Here is a 24,480-nt window from a genome sequence, read left to right as displayed (position 1 = left end):
ATTTGTCTTGTAGATATAGTTACACCAAGATGTATGTGCACTGAGATGTATGCAAGAATAAACTTTGAAGTGGTACTTGAAGTTAGAAATGTCTGGGGGGAGAACTTACATGTGTATTATAAAGGATTAGCAAATCAGGAAATACTCATGTACAGTGAAATATTATGCAACTGTTAAAAGTGAGGTAAATCTGTACATTGATTGGAACCATTCTCTAAAATATGTTTTAATTGAAAATAACTAGGTTCAAAAAGCCTATACAGAATGCTCCAGCTTTTATCATATGTATGTGTTTCTTTGATTTAAAAAAGACATTTATATTTTATAAATCATATGCTTTTATCCATTATGCTGCACTTTTATCTCAATGATGATTGCTCAGAGAGCATCTGCTCTCTAAATTGACACTTCAGTGCTAACAGACGCAGTAACCCTGCAAAGGACATACTATGACTGCAGTATTACTGCTGAAAACAATGTGGGAGGTCCAAGGTCAAAGCTGGATCTCTGACATAGTTCTGTCTACCTCCAAAGTTAGATTTCTTCTCACTGTGCCAGTGATTCTTAACCCAAGGTGATTTTTGTCCACTAGGGAATATTTGTCAATGTCTGAAGACATTTAGATCACAGCTGCTGGGTAGAAAGGGTTTCTACTTGCATTCTAGCGGGTGAAAAACAGAGATAGTAGTAAACATCCTACAAAGCACAGTAGAGACCCCCATAACAAGGGACTGTTTGTCCCAAAATGTCAAAAGTGCCAAGGTTAAGAAACCTGCTCTATACCAAAACCATTTCTTCTGATCCCCAGTGACCAGTCAGCTTTATGAAGCCTGATATTTTAACTGTAGGTTTATCATCACAAATTTTGGTTAAAGTAGAAATCCTTAAAAATATAAATAAATAAAAGTGAATACCTGGCGTTCATAAAAGCTGCTGGTTTGAAATTGTCTTGGAGTGAAAGATAGGGTGGCCGACAAGGGAGGGCCTATATATGTCTTTCATATTTGTTTTCTTTCTTGGAAATGCAACTTAATGAAAAAGCATCAAGATTTGCTTCTCTTATGCTTCTATTTATCCTTCTGTATGGCATCATAATACAAAAGCACACTTACCTTTCCCAGTGTTGATTATTTACCCATTCAACAATTCATCAAGTGACTGTTTTGAGCCAGATACTATTTAGGTGCTAGGTAAACAGCAGGGCATGAAGCAGGTAACAGTTCCATCATTAAAGGGCCAGTATTCCCAGTGTGGGAAAACAGTATACAGTTGACCCTTGAACAGCATGGATTTGAACTGCCTGGGTCCACTTATGTGGGGGTTTTTTCCAGTAGTAAATACAACATGATCTATATGTAAATACTACAGTACAACATGATCTGCAGTTGGTTGAAACCTTGGATGCAGAACCGCAGATAAGGAGGAACCACGGAGTCAGAGAACCGACTGTAAATTCTACTCAAGACTTTCAACTTTGAGAAGGGTCAGTGTCCCTAATACCGAGTTGTCCAAGGGTCAGACGTATAAGCAAATAAACAAGTGAAATAAAGTTTGTCAGGTGGCAAAAATACTAATGGAGAAAATTCAACCAGGGCATAAGAATGGGGAATACAGTGTTGGGTTGGAAGAAAGGAACCAGAAAAATGACAATTTAAAATACAGGGTTCATGGTAGTTTTCACTGGGAAGTGACAGTTGAACAAGAATCTGCAGGAAGTGAGTCATTCAGATGTCTGAGGGAAGAAAGTTTAAGCAAGAGATAAAATAGGAAATGCAAATTTACAATTGGACTATATTTTGAAACATTTTTTGTTTTTAGAAGAGTTTTTTGTTTTGTTTTGTTTTAATGCTATTAGGCATCCAACTTACTTTATTCTTCCTTGGAGTTTTTGCTGTGTTTTTAAAAAAACCTGATGTTTCATGTATTTTTACTACTGCCATTAAAGTAATCTACTAAAATAGGAATGTATAGTTAACTTATGCATGTAATATGAGCTAAAAGCAGTAATCTCCGATAACTTTACTTCTCTCAAGGAAAGCTTTTAATTTTTATGTGTATGAAATTCTTAATGATGATGAAATTAGTTCTGCCCCATGTGTTTTGCTTTATTTCCAATTTACTTTATACAAATTTGCTATTAATGATTATGCATTTTAATAAGAAAAAAGGGAAATTTCTAGTAAATATGATTATGTCAAGCTGTTATGGTTAATGTTTATAGAAATAATAAACCATAAAATCAGTCATATGAAGAAAATAATTATAGTCATTTGAAACAAACTTAACTTTGAAGAACTTCTAGTTTGTCACCTTAATTTCACATGTTCTAAAATTAAAAGCTTGAATGATTTATATGTTTATGATATATTATGCCAGTTAAAATTATCCAGATTTAGAAAAATTAAAGACATATTCTTTAAAAAAGATAGACTTTTTTTTGAGAGAATGATCTCTGGATACCAGGTTATACATTTATAAAATATTACTCAGTAGAAAGCATTCATGAAATACAGAATATAATGCTTGAGAATGGTTCTTTTAATTAAGAGTCTTTAAAACAGATCAGAAAAATAATTCCAGTTTCTGGCTATCACAGAGATTGAAAATTGTTAATTCTCTTAGATATATGAATGATCATCAGCACAATTATAATAGATATTTATATAATTATTATTGTCTTGTTCATACCTAAATTATGTAAGCATGTTCATTAAGAAAATACAAGCGATGAAAAGCTGGACAAATAACACATCATTTAAAAGCATTCAGGTGATCTTAAATCGTGTTTACAACTACTTTTCAGCAAGATTCAGTGATTTAATTTTTATACTTTTATTGCATTTCTGTCTGTGGTTTGATGTATACAAACCAGTTTATTTTAGTTGCACTATAATTATGCTATATATTTAAAGTGATTCTGCTCTCAAATTATACTTTTTAAAAGGGGACGTTACTTTTTAGTGCACATTGAGCAATGACACTTAGTTCAAAGAACTTCAAATACATCCACCTAAATTTTCTAAGCCATCAGTCTTCTAATTGCTATAATACTATTCATTAGAGTAACAGTAATATATGAAATATAACCAGGCAATTTGCCCAGCACTAAGTGTAGTACATAGTTGTCTTCTCTAAGTACTCAAACCACCATTAATGAAAACTAATAGCCCATCAAAATTTACATTAAAAGTACTATGAGAAATCTCCAAAGGACTATCTGTGATTCTAATCCAGCAATTTTTGTCACCTTAAATTGCTGTGTTCCAATATGTTTTACTCTTCTTAATGCTAATTACCTAACAGAATGGATAAATACTCCAATTGCAAAGTACATCAAGTACTATTTTTTTTAACCAGATTATAATTAGTGATCAGAGAATGGTCTCATTAACATAAATGGAATAATTAAATCATCTCAGCTTTTCCGTACTTTAAAAGCATTAGATAGTGATTGTTTCCCCTTTGTAAACTACTAAAGGTTAACTTTTCTGGACTCATTTTCAGGAAAAAAAAAATGACATTGTTCATGTTTATGGCATGAAAAAAGTAATAAATTCGACAATGCATCCTTTTCTGAGCAGAGACATAATTACTTTGTATTTCCCCATGTCTTGCTCTTCATATGAAAAGAAGAAAACTCGTTCTGCTCGCCGCAGGACAGGGCAGTAAATCGGGAGACGAGGTGTTGGGGCAAGGAATAGCGACTTTATTCGGAAAGCCGGCAGACTGAGAGATGGCTGACTAATGTCTTGGAGAACCATCCTCCTCTAGTCAGAATGCAGGCTCCTTTTATACAAAAAATAAGGGAGGGTGAAGGAAAACAAGGGAGGGGGTGTGGCCGATTGTTGTAATCTTCCTCCTGCAGGCATTCTTTATTCTTGTGGCCATCCTTGAGGGCTAGGTCATGGTGTCCCTGTAAACCTCCAACAAAATGAAGGTTATTCTCTGCTACCATAGAACTGCACAAAGATTTCCTCATGCTTCGCAGACCACTGTGCAATTTAAAACATAAGAATTTTTCTTGAATTTCTTTTAATATTTTCAGATCTTGGTTGACCTTGGGTACCTGAAACCATGGAAAGTGAAACCTCAAATAAGGAGGGGTTATTGTATTTGGCAGTTTTGTTCAACCCAAATTAGACATGGGTAGGTGGCATCTGATCAGAGAGGATTTGAGGAGGGGAATGTATGAACCTAGACTTAGGTAAATTAAAAATAAAAACTTGTATTTGAACGTCAATAACTAATTTTCTATTTTTTCCCTTTTCATAATCAGTATCAACGCAAAGTTGAAATAAATGTTTGCATCAGTTTAATTCTAATTAATAATGTTCCATAATTTAAACTATAACCATTCAAGGAGTATCTTCAGTAGTATGGGAAAACAGAAGAGACCATAAATTATGTGCACTTGTAAGAAATTTTGTGCTTTTAGGGTTTTAAATTGTTAGGTATAGTTGTTCTGTATGTGTGGATACAGATGTTTCAAAGATGAGCAGTACTCAAAAGACCAGTGATGAGATTATTTTGTGCTAAATTGGCTCATAATAAGATTATATGTGGGAGGAAAAAAGATTCTGTTATCTTGGAATAGAGATTGAGAGCTTTGCCTAAAAGATGTGATGAGATTTAAAAGGACAGATAGGTGACCCAGAAACCTTTGCAAGAGGACTCTTTGGTTTCTGGAATAGTAAGATAAGAATAATACTTGTGGCACTGTAAGGACTGCTAAGATTTCAGTTTTGAAGAACATTTTTGTTAAGAGTGGATCTGACTTCATCTCTAATACTACCTTAAGTGGAGGCAAAGCTATCAAGACTTCTTAAATTGGAACACTTCTTATATTTCCATTGTATGGACAGAATACATAAAAGCTGGATGGTTATAGAAAATAGCCATAACATATAATATCAGTAAAATTTCAAAATTATTTAAACATATTCTATCATTTGAAAATTTATCTGGACAGCCCCCTTGAAACATGTTTTTGTTTATTTTGAAATAGCCACGATACCTCCAAATTATTTCCGTGCAAATTGAATCTAGGCATTCATGTATTTTTTTCCTCTCATGATGTTGTGCCATCCATATTTTTTCATAGGGAATTCTTATTCTGAGAAATCTAGCCAAAATTGGAAAATACTTGGTGTAAAATGACAAAAATTATCTTACCGCTTTCTTCTTTAAAAACAATGTATTAATAGTTATCATTTTGCTTAAGACCCCAAATATAATGGTCACTGTATGACTTTGGAAATTCAGAGTTGTATTCTTTCTTCAAGAACATTTTACTGTGACTTATTTCTAATATACTAAGTTCTTATCTTGTGGATTTCCATCTATGAGAATGAGGGCACAATGAAGTGATCAAGTAAGGATGCTGGTTCTGAGTTTCTTTATGAAAAGCACATGCATTTTTGTGTGTTTTATGATTCAAATTTAAAACACAGCATTTATGACTTAATAGACTATAAAATAAAGGATTATGAGATGATGCTTACTTTGCAAACAACAATTTTATTTTTATTTTCTGGTTCAAGAGTGTGCACCAGCTGGCAGCTATCCCATTCAATTCAATTCAAAGTATTGAGTAGCAATGACATAATATTTTGGTAACATTATTTAAATGGGTCATGTTTCCCCGTGAAATGTGCTATAATGTGGAGGTTTTACATGTTTTTATTTTCAAGTGAATAGATAGATCATAGTAAATTATTTGGAAAAGACAGGAACATGGCAAATGGGAGCAGCAAAGATCATTCATTTGTGACAGTATTTATTTTTTAACCTTTTTCCCAGTAATATATTTATATTTACACCCACATATATATTTCTAGTCAGTAAATTTTACAGTATTAATTATTTGGCAGTGTCAGGAGTTGGGTAGTTACTACAACAACAACATTCATATTTTAATAATAAGGACAGAGCAATAAATTATCCAAGATAGAACAGCCATTTGAAGCAATTTTTTAAATATTGGAACCTTATAATATACAGTGTGTTCAAACAGAATAAAATACTAGTTTGTTGATTCTCATATAATATCAAAAGAAAAAAATTGCTCCAGAAGCACCCTATAAAGATGATTTAAATTAATTGAAATCAAAATTGAGTATTAATTGACTAATAATTAATTGAGTAAATGATTAAAAAATGAATAGAATAATATAATTTAAAGATCTCAGAAATTTTTGTCATAGAACTCTGATTTAAAACTTTACTTAGAAAAAAAAACTTAGAAAAGTTAAAATTTATAACATGTCTTTTAAAAAATTATATATCAAGTTCCTTTCACTTTTAATTTGTTGTAAACGTTGATTTCTAGGTCAGTAAACATTTCTACAATATAATTTTAATGTTTACATAATATTCTACTGTATACTTAAATATATTTTATTTAAATAATTACTTGTATATAAACATTTAATATTTAAAGTTTGTTTAAATTATAGATATTGTAATGACTATCCCTGTAACTATTTATTTGCAGAGCTTAGAGTACAGTTTTAGCTGTAGCATTTCTGAGTTAGATGGTTTACACATTTTTAAGTCTTCACTTGCACTCATAGGCATTCTGTCAGTTGATGATATCAGTGCTGTTCTTCCCAGCCCTCCCCCTGTTCCATTTGAAATGTCTATAGTTAGACACCTAGTTTCCTTTATTTCATTCAGGGTGCATGATTCTCAGACCCTTCTACGTTATGATTGTCATCTTCTTAGCCTCATTCCATTTCTCAGAGTCCTTCCAAAAGCTGAAAACCGAGACCTGAACATAAAAATGAGGATATATTTAGGATAAGATTTACTGAGATTTATACTTCATGGGCACTATTATACACAGGGTTTGGTTACCAGGAACAGAGACCTTCATTATGGGAAGAAACGTCTATTATAAAAATACATGTGACTCCAAAATTAAATAGAAATTTCAACACAATCCAAGATTAGAAACCATAGAAAGCCTGTCATACAGGCAGACCTGGAAGGGCAATCTGATACGGGGTAGTTCTAGTGACTTCTGCAGCAAAAGTTAATGGATGGTTGGCTCGACCCATGGTCCACTATGGCTCCTTCTACCCCATTTTCCAAATGAGCAGAGGTTATCAAGGAAAGTAAAATCTTACCAAAAAATATAGAGCTTGGTTGATTTAAAGGAAGTGCACAAGAGAGCCCCAGAGATTGCTGTTCTGACAGACAAAGGAACACTGTATTCTTTTAATATTCACATTATTGGCTTTTTTTTTTAACATTTTTTTTATTGAGTAATATTCACACTATTGTGATTCCAAGTCCCAATCTGCTCAGAACATCAGGAGGTCCAATCTTAAGATGACCTACCTTAAAAATTGCGCAGCATGATTAAACCTGCTTGTTTTGATTTTTAAAATGTATTTATTTACTTATTTGTTTAAAATTTTTGAATCTACGAGTCTAATCACCTGCTAGATCATCCAGATGGAAATATGTGGTAAATTGGATGGAAACAAGAGTCATGAACTGAGAAGAGAGGCAGATACTTGTTCACCAGTTTAGGTTTAGGTATTCACTGATTAGACTATTTTTTAACATTTAAAATAGAACTTTTTGCCAAAATAAACACAATAATGTATTAAAAGTGACTTCCGAAATTATCCAAATTATTTTTAAACATGATTTTTTAATTTTTTTAACTGTTAAGTTTTTTGGCAAATTTTTTTAAAATATGAAATTTTTATTTTAGATCTTAGTTTATATTTACATTGACAGGGAGCCCTGAATTAATCCAGGTTCACCAGGGTATCTTTCTCTAAGCCCTTATGGTTTACATCTTCCCTTTAAAATGTATACCTATCTTTTAATTAAGTTGTCATTCACAAAGGTATTCTGGAGGAAAAAAATATGAATTAAACACCTATTAATTCTTCTTCATTTCTGTTACAGTGTAGCAATTTCTTATCTAACCCATAGGGGTCTATGGACTGAGTAAAGCTTAGTTTCTTACACAAAGCTGACTGTAACTCACAGAGCAACAGTTGGCTCTTTATTAACAACTGTAACTGAGACGGATCATTCTTTGATCTATACATTCTGACTAGTTTTAGCCTCTGAAGAAGGTCTTCCTTCTCCTGAACCTGCTTCACCAATTTTGCTTTTTCTTCATTTAATCCTCATTTGGGAAGATTCTCATTCCCATAATCAGTTTAGAGATGACTGCGGGGGCCAGTATCAAGTGATTCAGACCCGCGTGCATTGATATTCTTAAAGGGAGTCTTCAGATACTTGCTTTCTTCATAGTCGCTCTCGTTCAGTTTAAAATGTTCTTGAGTTTCCAAACTGCTTCCTGGTGTTGAAGATGCTGGATTCTTTGAAAAGTTCTGATCATTCTCTTCATCCTCTAGTTTAAGACATTTTAGCACAGCTGTGCCAAGAATTGAATGAAAACCCTGTTTTCCTGCATCATTTTCTCTAGGTGTTTTCGCTAAGTGTTGTAATCATAGGTGGTTTTCTTGAACTGGCTGTATGGGCTGATGGTGGACTGGCACAGGCCTGTGGTGTGCTAGGGAAAAACACAGATGGGTCTGCTAGACTTTTGATCTTGAAAATGTAATCTTGGTTTACCTCGAGGTGCAAACTCAACTCAGTTCCACAGCTGACCCCCGAAATGCGGCTCTCAGATACCCACTTGCCTCCCAGCACAGCACGTCCCACTGTGCCCCACCCCTGCCATCCCCAGAGAGTGCAAAAAGCACTGTCAGCTGCAGCTTTCTGCTTATTTTGATTTTAAGTTGATATTCCTATTCTTTGCACTCTCTAGAGGAACTCAGGCTACTTCCTAAGGAAGATCTTAATTGCTGACCTTTAGCCACTCCCTCTCTAGCCACTCCTCACTGCCTAGTGGACAGCTGGGACCCAACCTCAGACATGTCCCCGTTGACCGTGGCTGCCACGGAAGGAGCAGCATATGGTCACTCCTTGCTGCCTCGAGGTTCACTGATGAAACTCAGCATCAGAAGTTTGAGACGCCTTGGTATTTGGAAAAGTGAAGATCTGTTCCCCAGTGTCCCATTTATTCAGGGGTATCAAAACAAAAGAAAAAAGAAAAATTTGTAAAACTGTCCAGGCCCCAGGTGATAATAATTCAAGGTGGTCGGTTTTTCAATTCTTTATCTCTTCCCCTCTCTCATTCACACACAGCCCATTTGCCCAAAGCATGCCCTAAGCATCAAAGTGACTGAACTGAGGATATTTCTAGTATCAACCCCAATTATTTCTAGAACCAGAATGTCTATTAGAATAGTTAGCATTTGTTAAATCATTTTTAAAAATCTAGATTATGCCTTTTTAAAGTAGCCAGAGACACAGGGGTGAAAAAAGGAACTTAAATCCCTGTCTTCATGAACTTGCATTTAGCTGGAGTAGACAATAAATAATCAACATTTATGAAAATTATCAGATAAAGTGAGGTGAAATAAAGCAGAGAAGAGTTTCCATGAAGTCCTGGCCCAAGAGGTGCTATTTGAGCTGACACTTGAAGGGCAAGAAAGGTCCAGCCTTGTGAAGATGTCTAAGGAAGAGAAAATAGTGAATAAAAGCCCCTTAAGGCCAGAGAATGCTTGGCAGCTTCTGGCTAATGGGACTGGAGGGGCTGCGGCTTCCTTCCGCAGGGGAGGAGCGGCAAAGGAGCAGATTCTGGGGGGTTTACTGCCATAGTAAAAAACTGAACACTTTGTTTTAAGAGCCTACTGAAGGGTTAAACAGGAGTTTTTTTTAATCCTGGTTTATGTTGTAAAACGATGATTCAATGCTGTGTGCTGACTGCGCCCTGGGGGAGGGTGAGGTTAGAAGCTAGTGAACTTCAGGAGGTCCAGGTGACAGACTAGGACACCTTGGATTAGTGTGGCGGTGGTAGAGATCTTAGAAGTAATTTGGAAGTAGGTAAGCAGAGTGTATTTTAGAGGTAAGGTTCAGATCTGCTTCGATCTAGGGTGAGTTTTCTCTCTGTGGTTCCTGTGCTTCTCAGCCTGGATCTTCAAAATGTCTCAGACTCTTTCCAGTAACTATCCCACTACTCTGTTCTGCTCCTAATAAAGTAGCAGGTATGAGGTGGTGTGTTAGTCAGTAAGGGCTGCCATGGCAAAATATCACAGACGGGGTGCTCAAACAGTACAGACTGATCTCCTCACAGTTCTGGATGCTGGAAGTCCCTCATCAAGGTGTCAGCAGGCTGGGTTTCTTCTCAGGCCTCCGTGGCTTGCAGATAAACGTCCTCTCACACGGTGTTTCCTCTGTGCTCACATCCCTGATGTCTTCTTGTAATGACACCAGTTCTGACGGATTAGGGCCCCGCCCTTATGACCTCAAGTAACCTTAGTTACCTCTCTAAAGACCCTACTCCAGATATAGTGTAACTAGGGGCAAGGGTTTCAACATATAGATTCAGGGGAGATACAACTGTCCAAAACAAGAATGGTCATCAACTAACTTAATATTTTCAGTCCTTGCTTAAGCTGAGCCCCGTAACAGGGGGTAAAATGATTCTCCTAAACTTTTCTCCTAAACATGTATCTGTAAATGTCAAAGAATTAAGTTGTTTCCTTTGAACTCTGTTCAGCTCGCTTGTTTACAAGAATTATAAGTATACATTTGAAGCTCTAATATTATATGTTTCCTGTCTTAACAGGACATTTTATATATTACTTGAACTTGGCGATCACTTTGGAGTGATCACCACAGGCAAGTAGCATTATTCTTTTCCACTGTCAGGAATTGCGCTTCTAATCTCCACCAGCCTCTCTGGGACTAAATCTAACTAGTAGTATAGGGGAGGAAACATGATCCCCCAGAGAGTGTCACAGCCAGGTGCCTGAGCATCTTTGTGTGACTCCGAAACACACTCTCTCACCTACTGTAATGACTCTCAACCAGCCTTAAAAACCACCCATGTAACTAGCATGGGCACATGTATGGAGGATAAGAATTAATAAGACATAATTCCTCACCCAAAGAGCCTTGCATTTTAAACAAGGAGACAGATACATAAATAAACACAGGGCTGCAGAGTTGTGAATGAGTGGGTCTTCATCACTTTCTCCTCCCCATCCTCTTTCTCATCTTCCCTTTTTCTGATGAAAACAATCTTCTGCTTTGAACGTGCTCTACTTTTTGTTTTCTAAACATCTCAGCGGGCAGTTATTTGGAGCTGCCTTGTTTTTGTCAGCTAATTCTTCCCTCTCACTGTCATTCTCTCCTTCATCATGGCACAAATACTAGTTCACTGGCAACGCAGTCAAGCCATCAACTTGGAGATTAAATTACCTGCCATCCGCAAGTTTTCCTCCCTACAACCCCAGACTATCCCCTCAGCTCTCAGGGAGGCAAACCTCAATGTGACAATGCACTGAAAGAATTTAGGGACATATCTGTCAGCTCAAGTTCACAAAGACTTCAAAGCAAAACTGGGCCTCGTTCTGCAATGCTCTCCAGACCACCTTCATTGCCATTCTCCAAATTCTCTGTTTAAGAAAAATAAATAAAAGCGAGTCTTCAGAGCAGGCAGAACAAAGAGACTTCTAGTTCTATTACTGCCCTAAGAAATAGATTTTTGCCTAGAGCTTCAGACAAATGGCAGAAAGCTCCTCCTGCACGGAGGATCAGCTGCCAGGCTAACAGACTGCTCTAAGCAGGCTTCTCCACCCTGATTGTCCAGGTGGAGGGGCGTTCCTCATTCACAGTAGGTACCAAGTGAAAATGTAATGGCTCCTGTATAATTATAAATAATAGACTCATTCCGATATGTAGGTGTGTCCCTTCTTCACAATAGTTCTAATTCTTTTTCTTTACCAATAAGCTGCATTTTGCTTATTTCCATCTTTTTTTTTTTTCTCATAACGTAGTTAATTCTATCCTTAGAAAGTTGAAAATTGACTGCCATTCAGTACTCCTGGAACATGGTGCACAGGGGGCAGTACTGTTGCCGAAATGTTGGCCTCTGTGCACTGGTGTTGAACTGAGCCTCGATGACAGCGTTTTGGGTGAAGTAGAAAAGAAACAACTTTAATTGCTTTGTCAGGCAAAGGTGACCACGGTAGACTCGTGCCTTTAGAACTGTGTGTCCCCCAGGTATGGAGTATGGGGAAGTTTTATGGGAAGGGTCTTGGGGTGTGGAGCAGGTGAGAAGGATCGGGGTGTGCGGGTCTTGCGTTCTCCTTGTTCTGGAAGTCCACTCAGAAACAATTGTGTCTGGTGTCATGAAAATCTCACGATGGGTTTGTGGGTTTCTGGAGCTCAGGAGGTTATTAGAATGTTACTTTCTTCCTAGAACAAAGGAGGCTCTGGTGAGGGCAGTGAGAGCGTATAATGGGAAGGTGATGGGCAGCTTAGCACAAAAGCAGTTGAGCAAGTTAAACAGAGGTGGGAGTTTGTCAGAGAAAAAGACAAGTTGTAGGAATTCCAAGTCAGAGTGAATCAGCAAACAGTTTCTGCATCAGGAAAGCCATTTTGGAGCAGAGGCTAGTTTACTGCTTCACTACTAGATCTGATGATGAAAAATTAAGTAAGTGTCAAATCATGGATGGCCTCTGCGCCATGCTAAGTGATTTGGCTGGGGAAGCATTGGAGAGTTTTAAGCAGCAGAGTGACATGCTTCAATTTGCATTTTGGCAAGATCACGATAATGATAGGAGAATGAGAAGTGGTGAGGCACTGAGCTAAGCAGGTTTAGTGGGGATGGAGGGGAAATAAAAAATCCCTGAGATTATAAAAGTGAAGAATTAAGTGGGCTTGCTCAGACTGGATAAGATTCTGGGAGATACTGTTAAGGTGGGGAAGGGAAAAAAAGATGGCTATCTGGTTTTTACCTCTGATGACTAAATGGGGGGCCATTTACTGGGGGAAGTTGTCTTAGTTCAGGCTGCTGTAACAAAAATACCATCGACTGGGTGGCTTAAGCAGCAAACATTTATTTCTCAATGTTCTGAAGGCTGGGAAGTCCAAGATCAAGGTAGCAGCAGATTTGATGTCAGGTGAGAGTCAGCTTCCTGGTTCACAGACCACCAGATGGCCTTACTGTCTCACAACAAAAGGGATGAGAAAGCTCTCAGCGGTGCGTCTTTTAAGAGCATGGATTCCACTCATTCCTTTTTTTTTTTTTTTAATTGAAGTACAGTCAGTTACAATACGTCAGTTTCTGGTGTACAGCACAATGTCCCAGTCATGTATGTGTGTGTGTGTGTGTGTATATATATTTATTTATTTATTTATTTTCATATTATTTTTCATTAAGGGTTATTGCAAGATATTGAATCTAGTTCCCAGTGCTATACAGAAGAAATTTTTTAAATCTAATTTTATATATAGTGGCTAACATTTGCAAATCTCAAACTCCCAAATTTATCCCTTGCTACCCCATCTCCCCTGGTAGCCATAAGATTGTTTACTATGTCTGCAAGTATGTTTTATAGGTGAGTTCATTAGTGTCTTCTTTTTTTTTTTTTTCTTTTTTACTTTTTTTAGATTCCACATATGAGTGATACCATATGGTATTTTTCTTTCTCTTCCTGGCTTCATTTTAGAATGGCAGTCTCTAGGTCCATCCATGTTGCTGCAAATGGCATTATTTTATTCTATTCATTCTTAAAACCTATATCACCTCCCTAGGTACCATACCTTGAGAGAGAGTTCAGCATATGAATTTGGTGTGATGGGGACACAAACATTAAATTCATAATAGAAGTCTACTGGGAAAGGAGCAGAAGCACATGGAAAAAATAAAATTAATTTTATTTTGGTAATCTAAAGTTGACTATGACTTTATTATATTCTGGTAGAAATTCCTACTATGTAATTGGATTTTACACAGACTGAAGATTAAGAAGATATTAGGTATAAGATAGAAATTTTGGAGCTATTAGAGTGAAATGTACTTACTGAAGTCACCAGGGGAATGCCCCCAAATTCCCAGGCAGCTCTTCTGGCTGTCTCTTTTGATGTTTGTCACCATATTTATCGATTTTTTTTTTCTCATGTTGTAGATTTTGTTTATTGACAGATGTCTTAACACATCCCATCCCATTATAATGGTTAAATGAGACAGTCATATTTGCTTATTTTGCTTATATTCAGATCCTAGAAAAGGCCTTGGAACTTTGTAGGTCTCAGTAAATTTATTTCCCTTCTTTCTTTTTCTTTCTCTCTCTCTCTTTTTTTTTTTTTTTTTTTTTTTTTGCCTTTTTTTGAGTGAAGAGTTTGGAGACCGTATGGTAGAATCAATTTATGTTTATGTTAATTGTTTTTATAGTTCATAAATTGCTTTAATACCTTTAGTAATGAAGTATTAGCTTGCTAGGGCTGCCATAGCAAAGTCCCACAGATTGGGTGGCCAAAGAGAGATTTATTTTCCACTGATCTGGAGTTTTAAAGTCTGAGCTGAAGGTGTTAGTGTGGCTGGCTTCTGCTGAGGCCTCTCTCCACGGCCTGCGGGTGGCGCTCTTCTCCCCGCTGGAATCTTCCCTCTGAGTGGGTGTTGGTGTCCTAATATTCTCTTTTTATAAGGGCATCAGTCATGTTGAATTAGGATCCACCCTAATTACCTAATTTTAACTTAGTTACCTCTTTAAAGACCCTCTGTTCAAATACAGTCCCCACCTCAGGTACTGAGAGTTAGAACTTAAATGTATAAATTTGGGGGGACATAATTCAGGCCATAATAATGAAACAGAGTTATTCTTAATGACAGATACAGCTCAAGCAAGCAGTTTTTTAAATTCTGGTATTTTCTGAAGATTCTGGTATATTCCTATGAATAAAAGTATGAGGAAAAAAAATGTCAGAGAAACAAATGTGATTCTAAGTAATAATTATGCAGTCAAAGCCAGAGTTCTTTATGGTAGAGGGAGCTTCAAAAAGGATAATAGTTAAAAATAGATAATTTTAAAAGATGATATCAAGAAGAAATGGGAGAGATGGCTTTATTTAAATGTTTTCTAAGTTATGAATTATTATGGGAGATATTTTTAGGGATATTATTTCCCCAGTCTTTGCACAGGTCTTTAGGGAATTTCTGCATCACGCTCAGCTGAAAAAAAATGTAAAGCACTGTGAATAGTTCAAAGAAGGACCCTTGTTCTCAGGCATTTCCATCTCTGGATAAGGAGTCAAAGTAGTACAAGTGAAAAGAAAAGCAAGGGTTTAATACAAAACCGTATGATTCTGTCCATAGAGGTGTTGGGATCAACAGGAAGGAAGTGTCAACGTGGGGTCTGCTAGCCTGAGTATCTCACTGAGGGTGGGGTCAGACTTGCGCAGTGAAGGGTGAGTGGAGTGGAGTCGTGTGCAAAGGCAGAGAAACCAATATAAATAAAAAATGAAACTGTGCCTGTTTGCTTCATAGCACTGATAGCAGTCTTCAATTATTTCTTATTTTCTTTTATTGTGGTAAGAACACTTACCATGAGGTCTATCCTTGTAACCAGTTTTTAAGTGTGTGATGCAGTATTGTTAGTGGCACAGTGTTACACAGTAGATTTGTAGAACTTACTCATTTCCTGTAACTGAAACTTCCTACCTGCTGGGCAGCAACTCCCCCTCCCTCCCATCCCCCGGCCCCTGGCAACCATCATTCTCCTCTTTGTTACTACGAGTTTGACCATTTTAGGTAGCTCATGTAAGTGGAATCATGCAATATTTGTCCTTTTATGACTGGCTAATCTTACTTAGCATAATGTCCTCAGGGTTCATCCATGTTATTGCACATGGAAAAATTCCTTTTTTTAAAAAAAATACCTTCTTTTGTTAGAGCAGTTTTAGGTTCACAGCAAAATTGAAAGGAAAATACACAGATTTCCTCCATCCCCCTCATCCCCACACGTGCGTAGCTTCCCTGATTATTAACATGCACTGTAAGAATATTTTCTCCTTTTTTAAGGCTGAATAATATCCTGTTGTATGTACATAGCCATTTATTCAGGCATTCATCTTTTGATGGAAATTTAGGTTATTTCCATACCTTTGTTATTATAAATAACGCTGCAATAAAATTGAAGTGTCAATATCATTTCAAGATCCTGACTTCAATTATTTTGTATATAGACCCAAAAGTGGGACTTCTGGGTCATATAGTAGTCTATTTTTAGTTTTTTGAGCAACCTCCAAACTGTTTTCAACTGTGTCATTTTACATTTCCAGCAATAGTGCACAAGAGTTTCAATTTCTCCACGTCCTTGCCAGCATTGTTATCTTTTTAAAAATTTATTTTATGATTGCCATTCTAACAAGTGTGAAGTGATATCTAATTGTTGTTTTGATTTCCATTTCCCTGATGATTAGTTATATAAATGGTTTAATAATAGTAGTACTTGCTGTATAGAATTTTTGTGAAGATTAAATGAATTAATCTAGCTACAGTGTTTAGAATTGTGCATTGCACAAAATCAGATTTAGAAAAGCATGGTTATTGTTAATGTCTATGTTATTATTGTTCTTGCAGTACCTGAAACTAGGCTTTGGTTCAGCCAAAACATCATGGCATTTGAATGAGAATAATTGTACTTTGAAAGTAGAGACTACATGGTTTTCTTCACTGAGTTCAATAACCTTATTTTTACTTCTAAGTGGAAATTGATGTGGTCTTAGTTGTCTTTAATTAGATTTCTGTTGAAAAGCCTAAATTGTTCAAAACCTCTAAAATTATGACCTTTACTTGAAATTATTTCATTACCTTAAATATTTTAATTCACTCAGCATGGGGTCTTAGGAGAACACAAGTTTTGGAGATAGGAAGACCGTATATGTAAATTAGATTAAGATAGTTAATTTCTATGAATCTCAGGATCTTCATCTATGAAATAAAAAGTGATAATAGCATCCTTATAGTTTTGCTATGACAATTTGACATCATATAATAATAAGTGTATAATTTTCACTAGAATTCTCGCTACCTATTTTTTTTTAATCTGTGACACACTGCAGAATCTCTACTAGAAAATTAACACTCAGTACAAGTTGATAATGTACATTAATACAATTTTGGAGAAAGAAGCATAAACTGTACAAAAAATAAAAGAGATTACTATAACCGTGAAGAATCCAGTAATGGAGAGTACCAGTGATTAAAAGTTTACACAGTTTAAACAAAACTTAGAGAACAATCTTTTTTGAGGATGTTGTTTAGATATTTTGTAGGATTATATAAAATATAGTACAGTGCTTCTATGATCATGGTTAAGTATGCAAATAATAAAATCTATATCCCATATTTATTTGCAATGTAATTTTATGTATATCATCTGTCTTTTTAAGAAAAAGAAAAGTGAATGTCAAGAATCTCTAATTGGAGTGAGAGAAGGAACATTTAAACAATAGAATGCACTGTGGTTTACATTTTTAAAAGTAAAAGAGATTTTGCTTTTCCCTTAGAAACGGGGTTTGGGAATTTAACAAAAGAAATCAGAAAGCATTATAGTTTAATAGCTCTTTATTATTATTTAATAAGATGATTATCTTTTTCATAAAAAAAACCTTTTCATTTTTTATAGATAAGAAACTGTGGTGGGCAGACCAGAATTTAGCTCAGCTTGGAACCTGCAGCAAAAGAGATGGAAGAAACCCCACGGTTCTAAGAAATAAGACTTCTGGGGTTGTTCATATGAAGGTGTATGATAAAGAAGCACAGCAAGGTAAGTCACACGGTAGTGAATTTGTGCCGCATTTTGAATATATAATGTTCTTTTTTTTCGTGTTATTTTCTCAATTCAACAACTGAAGTTTCCTAGTTTTGCTCCTAATAAGAAAAAGCTGGGGGGAGGCAACTTGTGCTTAATACTGTAGAAGAAATGCCTTTAACATGAGATGTATAATGAGCTTTCAAAACATTAGCAAAGCTGCCCAAGGAATCTTAATTTGTCAGGTCTTCAAAGAGGTGTGATCGAGTTCTCAATTTAAAAATATAATAAGAAGAAAAAAATCCCAGCAAAATACATTTAATGTATAATTAAGTCCAGAAATTGAATTAAGTGGGGACTTCAAATGGACTATGTTGATGCAAGAATTTCACAACCAAGAAGCCCTATGTTGTTTGGCTCTAAGCATTTTGCTTTTTTGTTTTTGCTTGTCCAAATGGTGTGCAGTGAAATGGAGTGAGAGAACTAACAGATGGTTTACATAGGTGGACTTGTCACGTTGCCCAAATGGCAATTAGAGATGCCAGCCAGTACAGCCCCACACCTGCTCGTCTTTTCTTAGTTTTTGGTTCATGATCCATGACATCGGCAGAACTCCCTTCCTAGGAGTTTTTTTTTTTTTTTTTTCTTCTGTATTCTACTCTTTCATTTTAACCTCTGCCATGAAAATCCTTCACTTCAGATCCATTTTTTTCTTAGGAAATAATTTCAAAAAAACTTAAAAGGATTCTTATCTAAAGGATTTGGGCATGTAGACCAATGCCAATAAGCATAGAGATAAGAATTGTGAACCAACGGGATCACTAATTCTGAAGACAGGTGACAACAGCCAAACAGGCAGGACTTATTGGAGATCCTAACTGAGAACTGTACCTGCACATCAAGAGACAAAATGAAGACCAGATTCAAGGTTTTCTTTCCTGAAAAGGCAGATGGGCCAGATTTTGGTCTGGAATCTTTCTTGCCAGGAGAAGCAGGACATGTATAGCTTTTTTATGAAAAAAAAAAAAAATTTTTTTTAAAGAGTAAAGAATTGCTTCGTAAAATAATCTGAACTGATTACTGGGATCCTTTCATGGTTGGGAAGGCCCTGACACTCAAACACTTACACATAAATCTGTATTTGTTCTCTGACATATTTTTTTTTTGGTCATTGTCTATAATGATGAACAGAGGTATTTCCACTAGGAATTATGTAATAGAAAATTTTCTGTATCAAAATAAATAAGTTTACTGGCATTCATGTCATGGAAAATACATGATATAATTGGGAATAAAACACTGGTACTAAATAAAATATGGCATTTTTGTAGATTTCAATACAATGTATTTGTTAACTGTAAAAACTTAACAGTACTCTGATAAACTTTGGTTCATAGTCCATACAGAATTTGATTATATCTGAAAGCACACATTACAGAAAACAACAAAGAGAAAGATTACATTTACAAACGTTTTCTTAAAAAAATGTACATATATATTCACTCCTTCAAAATGTGAACAAACATACTTTGAAATTATAAAGTAATACAATATGTCGAATTTTTCCAGATACAGTTCCAATAAAGTTTCTTGGAGAAAACATTTTGTATATTATGCTTGACTGACATTGTTCATGTTAACAGGATTCCCCTCTCCTTTAAGGGTTTGATCCCACAGGTACAGTTGAGGTTTCTTCACACTGTGAAAGTATCACCAAACTGACAATGATGTCGGGCACTTAGAAATTAATGGTATAACATGACTAAGTTTAAAATGCAGGGCGAATACTGTTTTCACTAGAAAACTATGCTGATAAAAGCATCTGTATGAAAGACAATCCCATTAACAGAGTCACAGCAGGTAGCTTAAAAGCTTCATTAGTATGAAATATGAGCAATTTAGGGCTATTTAAGGTGTTAACATTACTACCACTTTGGATTTCAAAGTACAATTAGCCACTTCATTTATCATTTTTGACATAGATCACCAGAGAGCTGAGACTTCTCGTTAGTCAAGTGGACTTTCTAGTTTCACTAGAAAATTAAGGAATGAAGTTTGAACATCAATGTTATTACAAAATATTAAGCCAAGCCAGTATTTCTAATGTCCTAGTCACTACCTAAGTTATCACTTTTTAAAAATCATTCTAATATTTTTCTACATCAAATCTATATTTAATAGGCAAAAATACTTCTTAAAATAATGACTCATTTTATTTTAGTTTAGTTTAGTTTAGTTTTTCTTTTTCACTGTCATTTTCCCTTAGGGATTAAACAAATGATGTGATATTGTTGTACAACACAATTGATAACATAGTTAATTTGATTATTTAAAAATATAATGCACTATATTTCTATTGTTACAATTATGTTTCAAAATACATGCACAGTCTCGGAAGCTCCTTTTTCTTCTTTTTTTCACAAATTTTTTATATTAGCACGGTTATATAACCCCTCCTTTTCTCTTGCTTTTATAAATCATTCATTCTCTAATCCATTTTTCTTTACTTCTTCAATTCCCTTGTTTTCCCTACTTCAGACTTTATAATTAAGCATCACTTGTCAATCTCTTCCCAGGTTTTCAGTCTTCAGTGGTAGTTGAAATAAATCTGTATCCAACTGCATATCTCTATAGATTTGGCAGTGTGTTGATATGCACTCACATGCTTTCTATAAAATGAAATATGAACTTGGTCAGTAAAGAATTACTGTAGATCTGTAAATATAATGGTCTCATTATTAAAATAATCATAGATCTGAATTCTAAATCAGCTTGGATAAAGGGGGAATAAATCAGTTAATCTCCATTAGTTTAAGTAAGAGATAAAGGTAAACATTTCAAAAGTTCAGGGCAACTCACATTCTCGTATGTGGACCTACATAAGAACAACTGGCGTTTATAGGAAATGAGCAGAGAATGTGGTAGATTTCCTGATGAGAAATCTCTCCAGGTGAGTATGTTTCACACTTCAAAAATGACAGAGCTTGTGACAGGTTCGATTCAACAATTAAATCCCATCAGACTGTCTTGAATTCAGCAGATGAGAAATAATGAGCTACATTGGAATTTTGAATTTTCCATAGAGCACTATTGATATATAGCTTTCATCGTGCTTTGTAATTCTCACTTGATTTACTGCACTTCATATCAGAGTCTGAACATCCAGTAAATGGCACTGCATGTCCTAGAATAATAAAAATGTTGTAAAAATGAGATATTTAATGAACTTGTTGGATAAGATTGTAAATTACTTAACTTTATGCCACCATCTTTAATTAGCACATGGGGCCTAGTAAATTCAATAGAACGTCTTGTAGAATACATACTTGTGATTACCTGACTAACATTTGTCATTGCTACTACTCAGGCATAAAGAAAATTAATATGCCAGTTAAATAGATGACTCCTATGGGTGTTTTTTAAATCTATTTTGGGAGAATTACGTTCCTTGGAATGGCAAAATGTATTTCCTTGCTTTGAAAAAAATAATTGTATATATATACATGTGTGTGTGTGTGTATATACACGTATTTATATATATATTTATATGCATATATGTACCTTCTTACTTCAAGTGGCATATTCTTTGAGTTGAGTCAGTAATATAATTCAACAGGTACTTATTTGATACATTTGGATAAAGTATTCTTGAAAAGATGGTAACTGTAGAGTGGAAGTGAAATTTAGAAGTCAAAAAAGAAATCTCCTGGTTTCTGTGATGTAAAATATTATAGAAGCCTATGACCAGATTCTGACGCGCCAGTTTCCTTTTGCTTTTCTGTAACTCTCAACCCTCTCATGCATCTTCCTTTCCTTAAAGAATTATTTATTTTTTGTAATTTATTTTTATTGAGATATAATTGACAGATAACATTTTGTAAGTTTAAGAGTAAGTATGTGTTGATTTGATGCATTAATATATTGCAATATGATTGCCACTATAGTGCTAGCTATTATCACATAATTATCATTTCTTTTTTCTGTGGGAACAATTAAGATCTAATCTCTTAGCAACTTTGAATTGTATTCAAATTGTATTCAAAGTTGAATTGACACTGTACATTAATTATAGTATTGTTGTCTGTAATTACTATGACATGTATTCTTTTGGAAGGACAGACTTCAACCGTAATCTGCTACTTCAGATTATTTCAGAGAATTTAAAATGTGATACTAACCAGTATGAAATGGCTGTATTTATAAATTAACAATAGCATAAATATTTATTCTAATTATTGATGTTGAGTGGTGTTCTCTTTAGTTTTCTTGAATTTCATTTTTCTTTTTGTTTGTTTGTTTTTCTTCTATGCAGGCAGCAATTCCTGCCAACTAAATAATGGTGGATGTTCTCAGCTTTGTCTACCAACATCTGAAACTACAAGGACCTGTATGTGTACAGTGGGATATTATCTCCAAAAGAACCGCATGTCATGTCAAGGTATGAGGTTTTTGACAAATCTTAGTTCTGATGCATTTACTTCATCCAGGCAGATTTTAGGCAACTAAAGTCAGTTAAAAATGAGAAACAAATTTGACACAACATTGTAAAATGATTATAAATCAATAAAAAATGTTAAAAAAATGAGAAACAAATAACATTAGCTTGTTATTAGGACAACAGTACACTACTTGATCTCATATGTGTGTGATTTTTAATGTACCTGAAATAATTTATGTATCACATTCTCCTAAAACTTCCTAATTTTTTAGTTATTTTTAGGAACTACAGTTTATTATCAAACCTTTAACCAAATCCAGTAGACGCTGCCTTGAACTTCAACAGGCAAAAGTTGAAGTAAAAACAGTGGTTGATTGCTTGCAATTACCTTCCAATTTGAATTTGGTTGTATTTACTTTCTTTCAAGTATTTAAGAGCCAGTGCCAGAGAAGATATTAGTTCTCAGGAGTGCTTAACTGAAAGAGAAGAGCACTGCATAAGAACTGGAACCTAAAAAAAATCTGTTTTCCTATTTCTTATTTATAGACTACTTCTGAGAGCTTTGGTTCTTGAATGCTCTTTCTATCCAGTAATCATAGCTTAAATTTTTTTTTAACTTTCAGTCTTATATGAGAAATTTATATGTCAATATTATCATCTTTTATTTTAAATCAAATGTTTATGTGGCAATTTTATGTCTATATAAACACTTTCTAATATATTAGAAACATTTATAAACCTCAGTGTGCAGACTTACAGTAGTCAGCATAGATAGATATGCTTGTTTTAGGACAGACTTTTGCTGCTGGAAAAGCAAGATATTAGGAAAAAATAAGCATTTGGTGTGTTTTTTGTGTTCAAAATGATTTAAGAAGTCTAACTATTATAAAATACAGTGATACAGTTATCTAAAATCATATCTAAAATCAAAGCTTATTATCGTACTTAAGCAAAGAGGTGTTTTGGATTTAGAGAAGAGGAGTGAATTTTAGTTCTATGGCTAGGTCTGCTTCCAAGAATTACCTATCTTAGCATTTATGAAAGTTTGGTTCCTAAACTGTTAGCATCATCACTTTCTGGGAATTTTTAGAAATTGACATTATCAAACAGTCCTCCAGAAGGTTCTCAAATATGAGAGCTACTCATTTACTTACCTTTCAATTAGTCAGAAGTGTAGTTTGCGATATATAAAAAAGGCTAAGAAATATTTTTATGAAAGAAATTAAGATTGTTAGAAATAATGCTAATGGAATGATTTTTATTCATTTATTGGTTTATTGAAATATAGTTGACATACAATAGTATGTGAGTTTCGGGTATACAAAATAGTGATTTGACATTTAAATAATTGCAAAATGATCACAACAAATCTAATAACTAACTGTCTCCATACAAAGCTATTCAGTACCTTTGACAGTATTCCCCATACGGTAATACATCCCCATGACGTATTTATTTTATAACCAGAAGGTTATACCTCTTAATTCGTGTAACTTATTTCAACCACCACCCTCCACCCCACCACCTTCTGGCAACAACCTGTTAGTTCTCTGTATTTATGAATCTGTTTTTGTTTTGTTTGTTTAGTTTGTTTTTAAGATTCTACATGTAAGTGAAATCATATGGTATTTGACTTTTCTCTGTCTGATTTACTTCACTTAGCGTAGTATTCTCTAGATCCATCCGTGTCACAAGTGGCAAGATTCACTCTTTCTTAACCTTTTTTTTTGGCTAATATTCCATTGTGTATGTATGCATCTGAATGTATATGTGTGTGTGTGTGTATAATATTTTCTTTATCCGTTTATCTATCTGTGGATCCTTACATTCCTTCTGTATCTTGGCTATTGTAAATAATGCTACAATGAACATAGAGGTGCATATAATTTTTCAAGTTAGTGTTTTTGTTTTCTTCACGTAAGTACCCAGATGTGACATTGCTCGCTCATTTTGTAGTTCTGTTTTTAAATTTTTGAGGAAACTCTATACTGTTTTTCATAGGGTGGTATCAGTTTAATCCCACCAACAGTGCATAAGGATTTCCCTTTGTCCACGTCCTCATCAACATTTGGTATTTGTCTTTTTGATACTAGCCATTCTGACAGGTGTGATGTAATATTTCATTGTGGTTTTGATTTTCATTTTCATGATGATTAGTGATGTTGAGCACCTTTTCATGTACCTTTTGGCCATCTGTATGTCTTTGGAGAAATGTTTATTCAGATTCTCTGTCCATTTTTTAATTGGATTGTTGGAAGAATTTTTTGTTTTGTTTTTTTGTTTTGTTTGGATACAAAATCATCCTCGCATCCCTGGCATAAATACTATTTGATCATGGTTTATGATCCTTTCAATGTGCTGTTGAATTTGTTTGATAATACTTGTTGAGGATTTTTACATCTA

General features: G+C 34.8%; 1 protein-coding gene and 1 pseudogene across 1 annotated transcript in view; one reads left to right on the top strand and one right to left on the bottom strand.

The window, feature by feature from the left end:
- Positions 1 to 24,480, top strand: part of LRP1B (LDL receptor related protein 1B) — a 1,597,029-nt gene that overhangs the window by 1,093,794 nt on the left and 478,755 nt on the right. Inside the window, exons 33-34 of the mRNA XM_074363587.1 lie at positions 17,514 to 17,654; positions 21,952 to 22,077. Of these exons, the coding sequence (XP_074219688.1) occupies positions 17,514 to 17,654; positions 21,952 to 22,077 (267 nt within the window). The remainder of the gene's footprint in view (positions 1 to 17,513; positions 17,655 to 21,951; positions 22,078 to 24,480) is intronic.
- LOC105083416 (swi5-dependent recombination DNA repair protein 1 homolog pseudogene) lies at positions 7,887 to 8,906 on the bottom strand (annotated as a pseudogene).

This window comes from Camelus bactrianus, chromosome 5 (assembly GCF_048773025.1).
Source record: "Camelus bactrianus isolate YW-2024 breed Bactrian camel chromosome 5, ASM4877302v1, whole genome shotgun sequence".
Taxonomy (NCBI): domain Eukaryota; kingdom Metazoa; phylum Chordata; class Mammalia; order Artiodactyla; family Camelidae; genus Camelus; species Camelus bactrianus.
The sequence above is the reverse complement of the archived record's forward strand: the minus strand, read 5'-3'. Positions and strand labels throughout refer to the sequence as shown.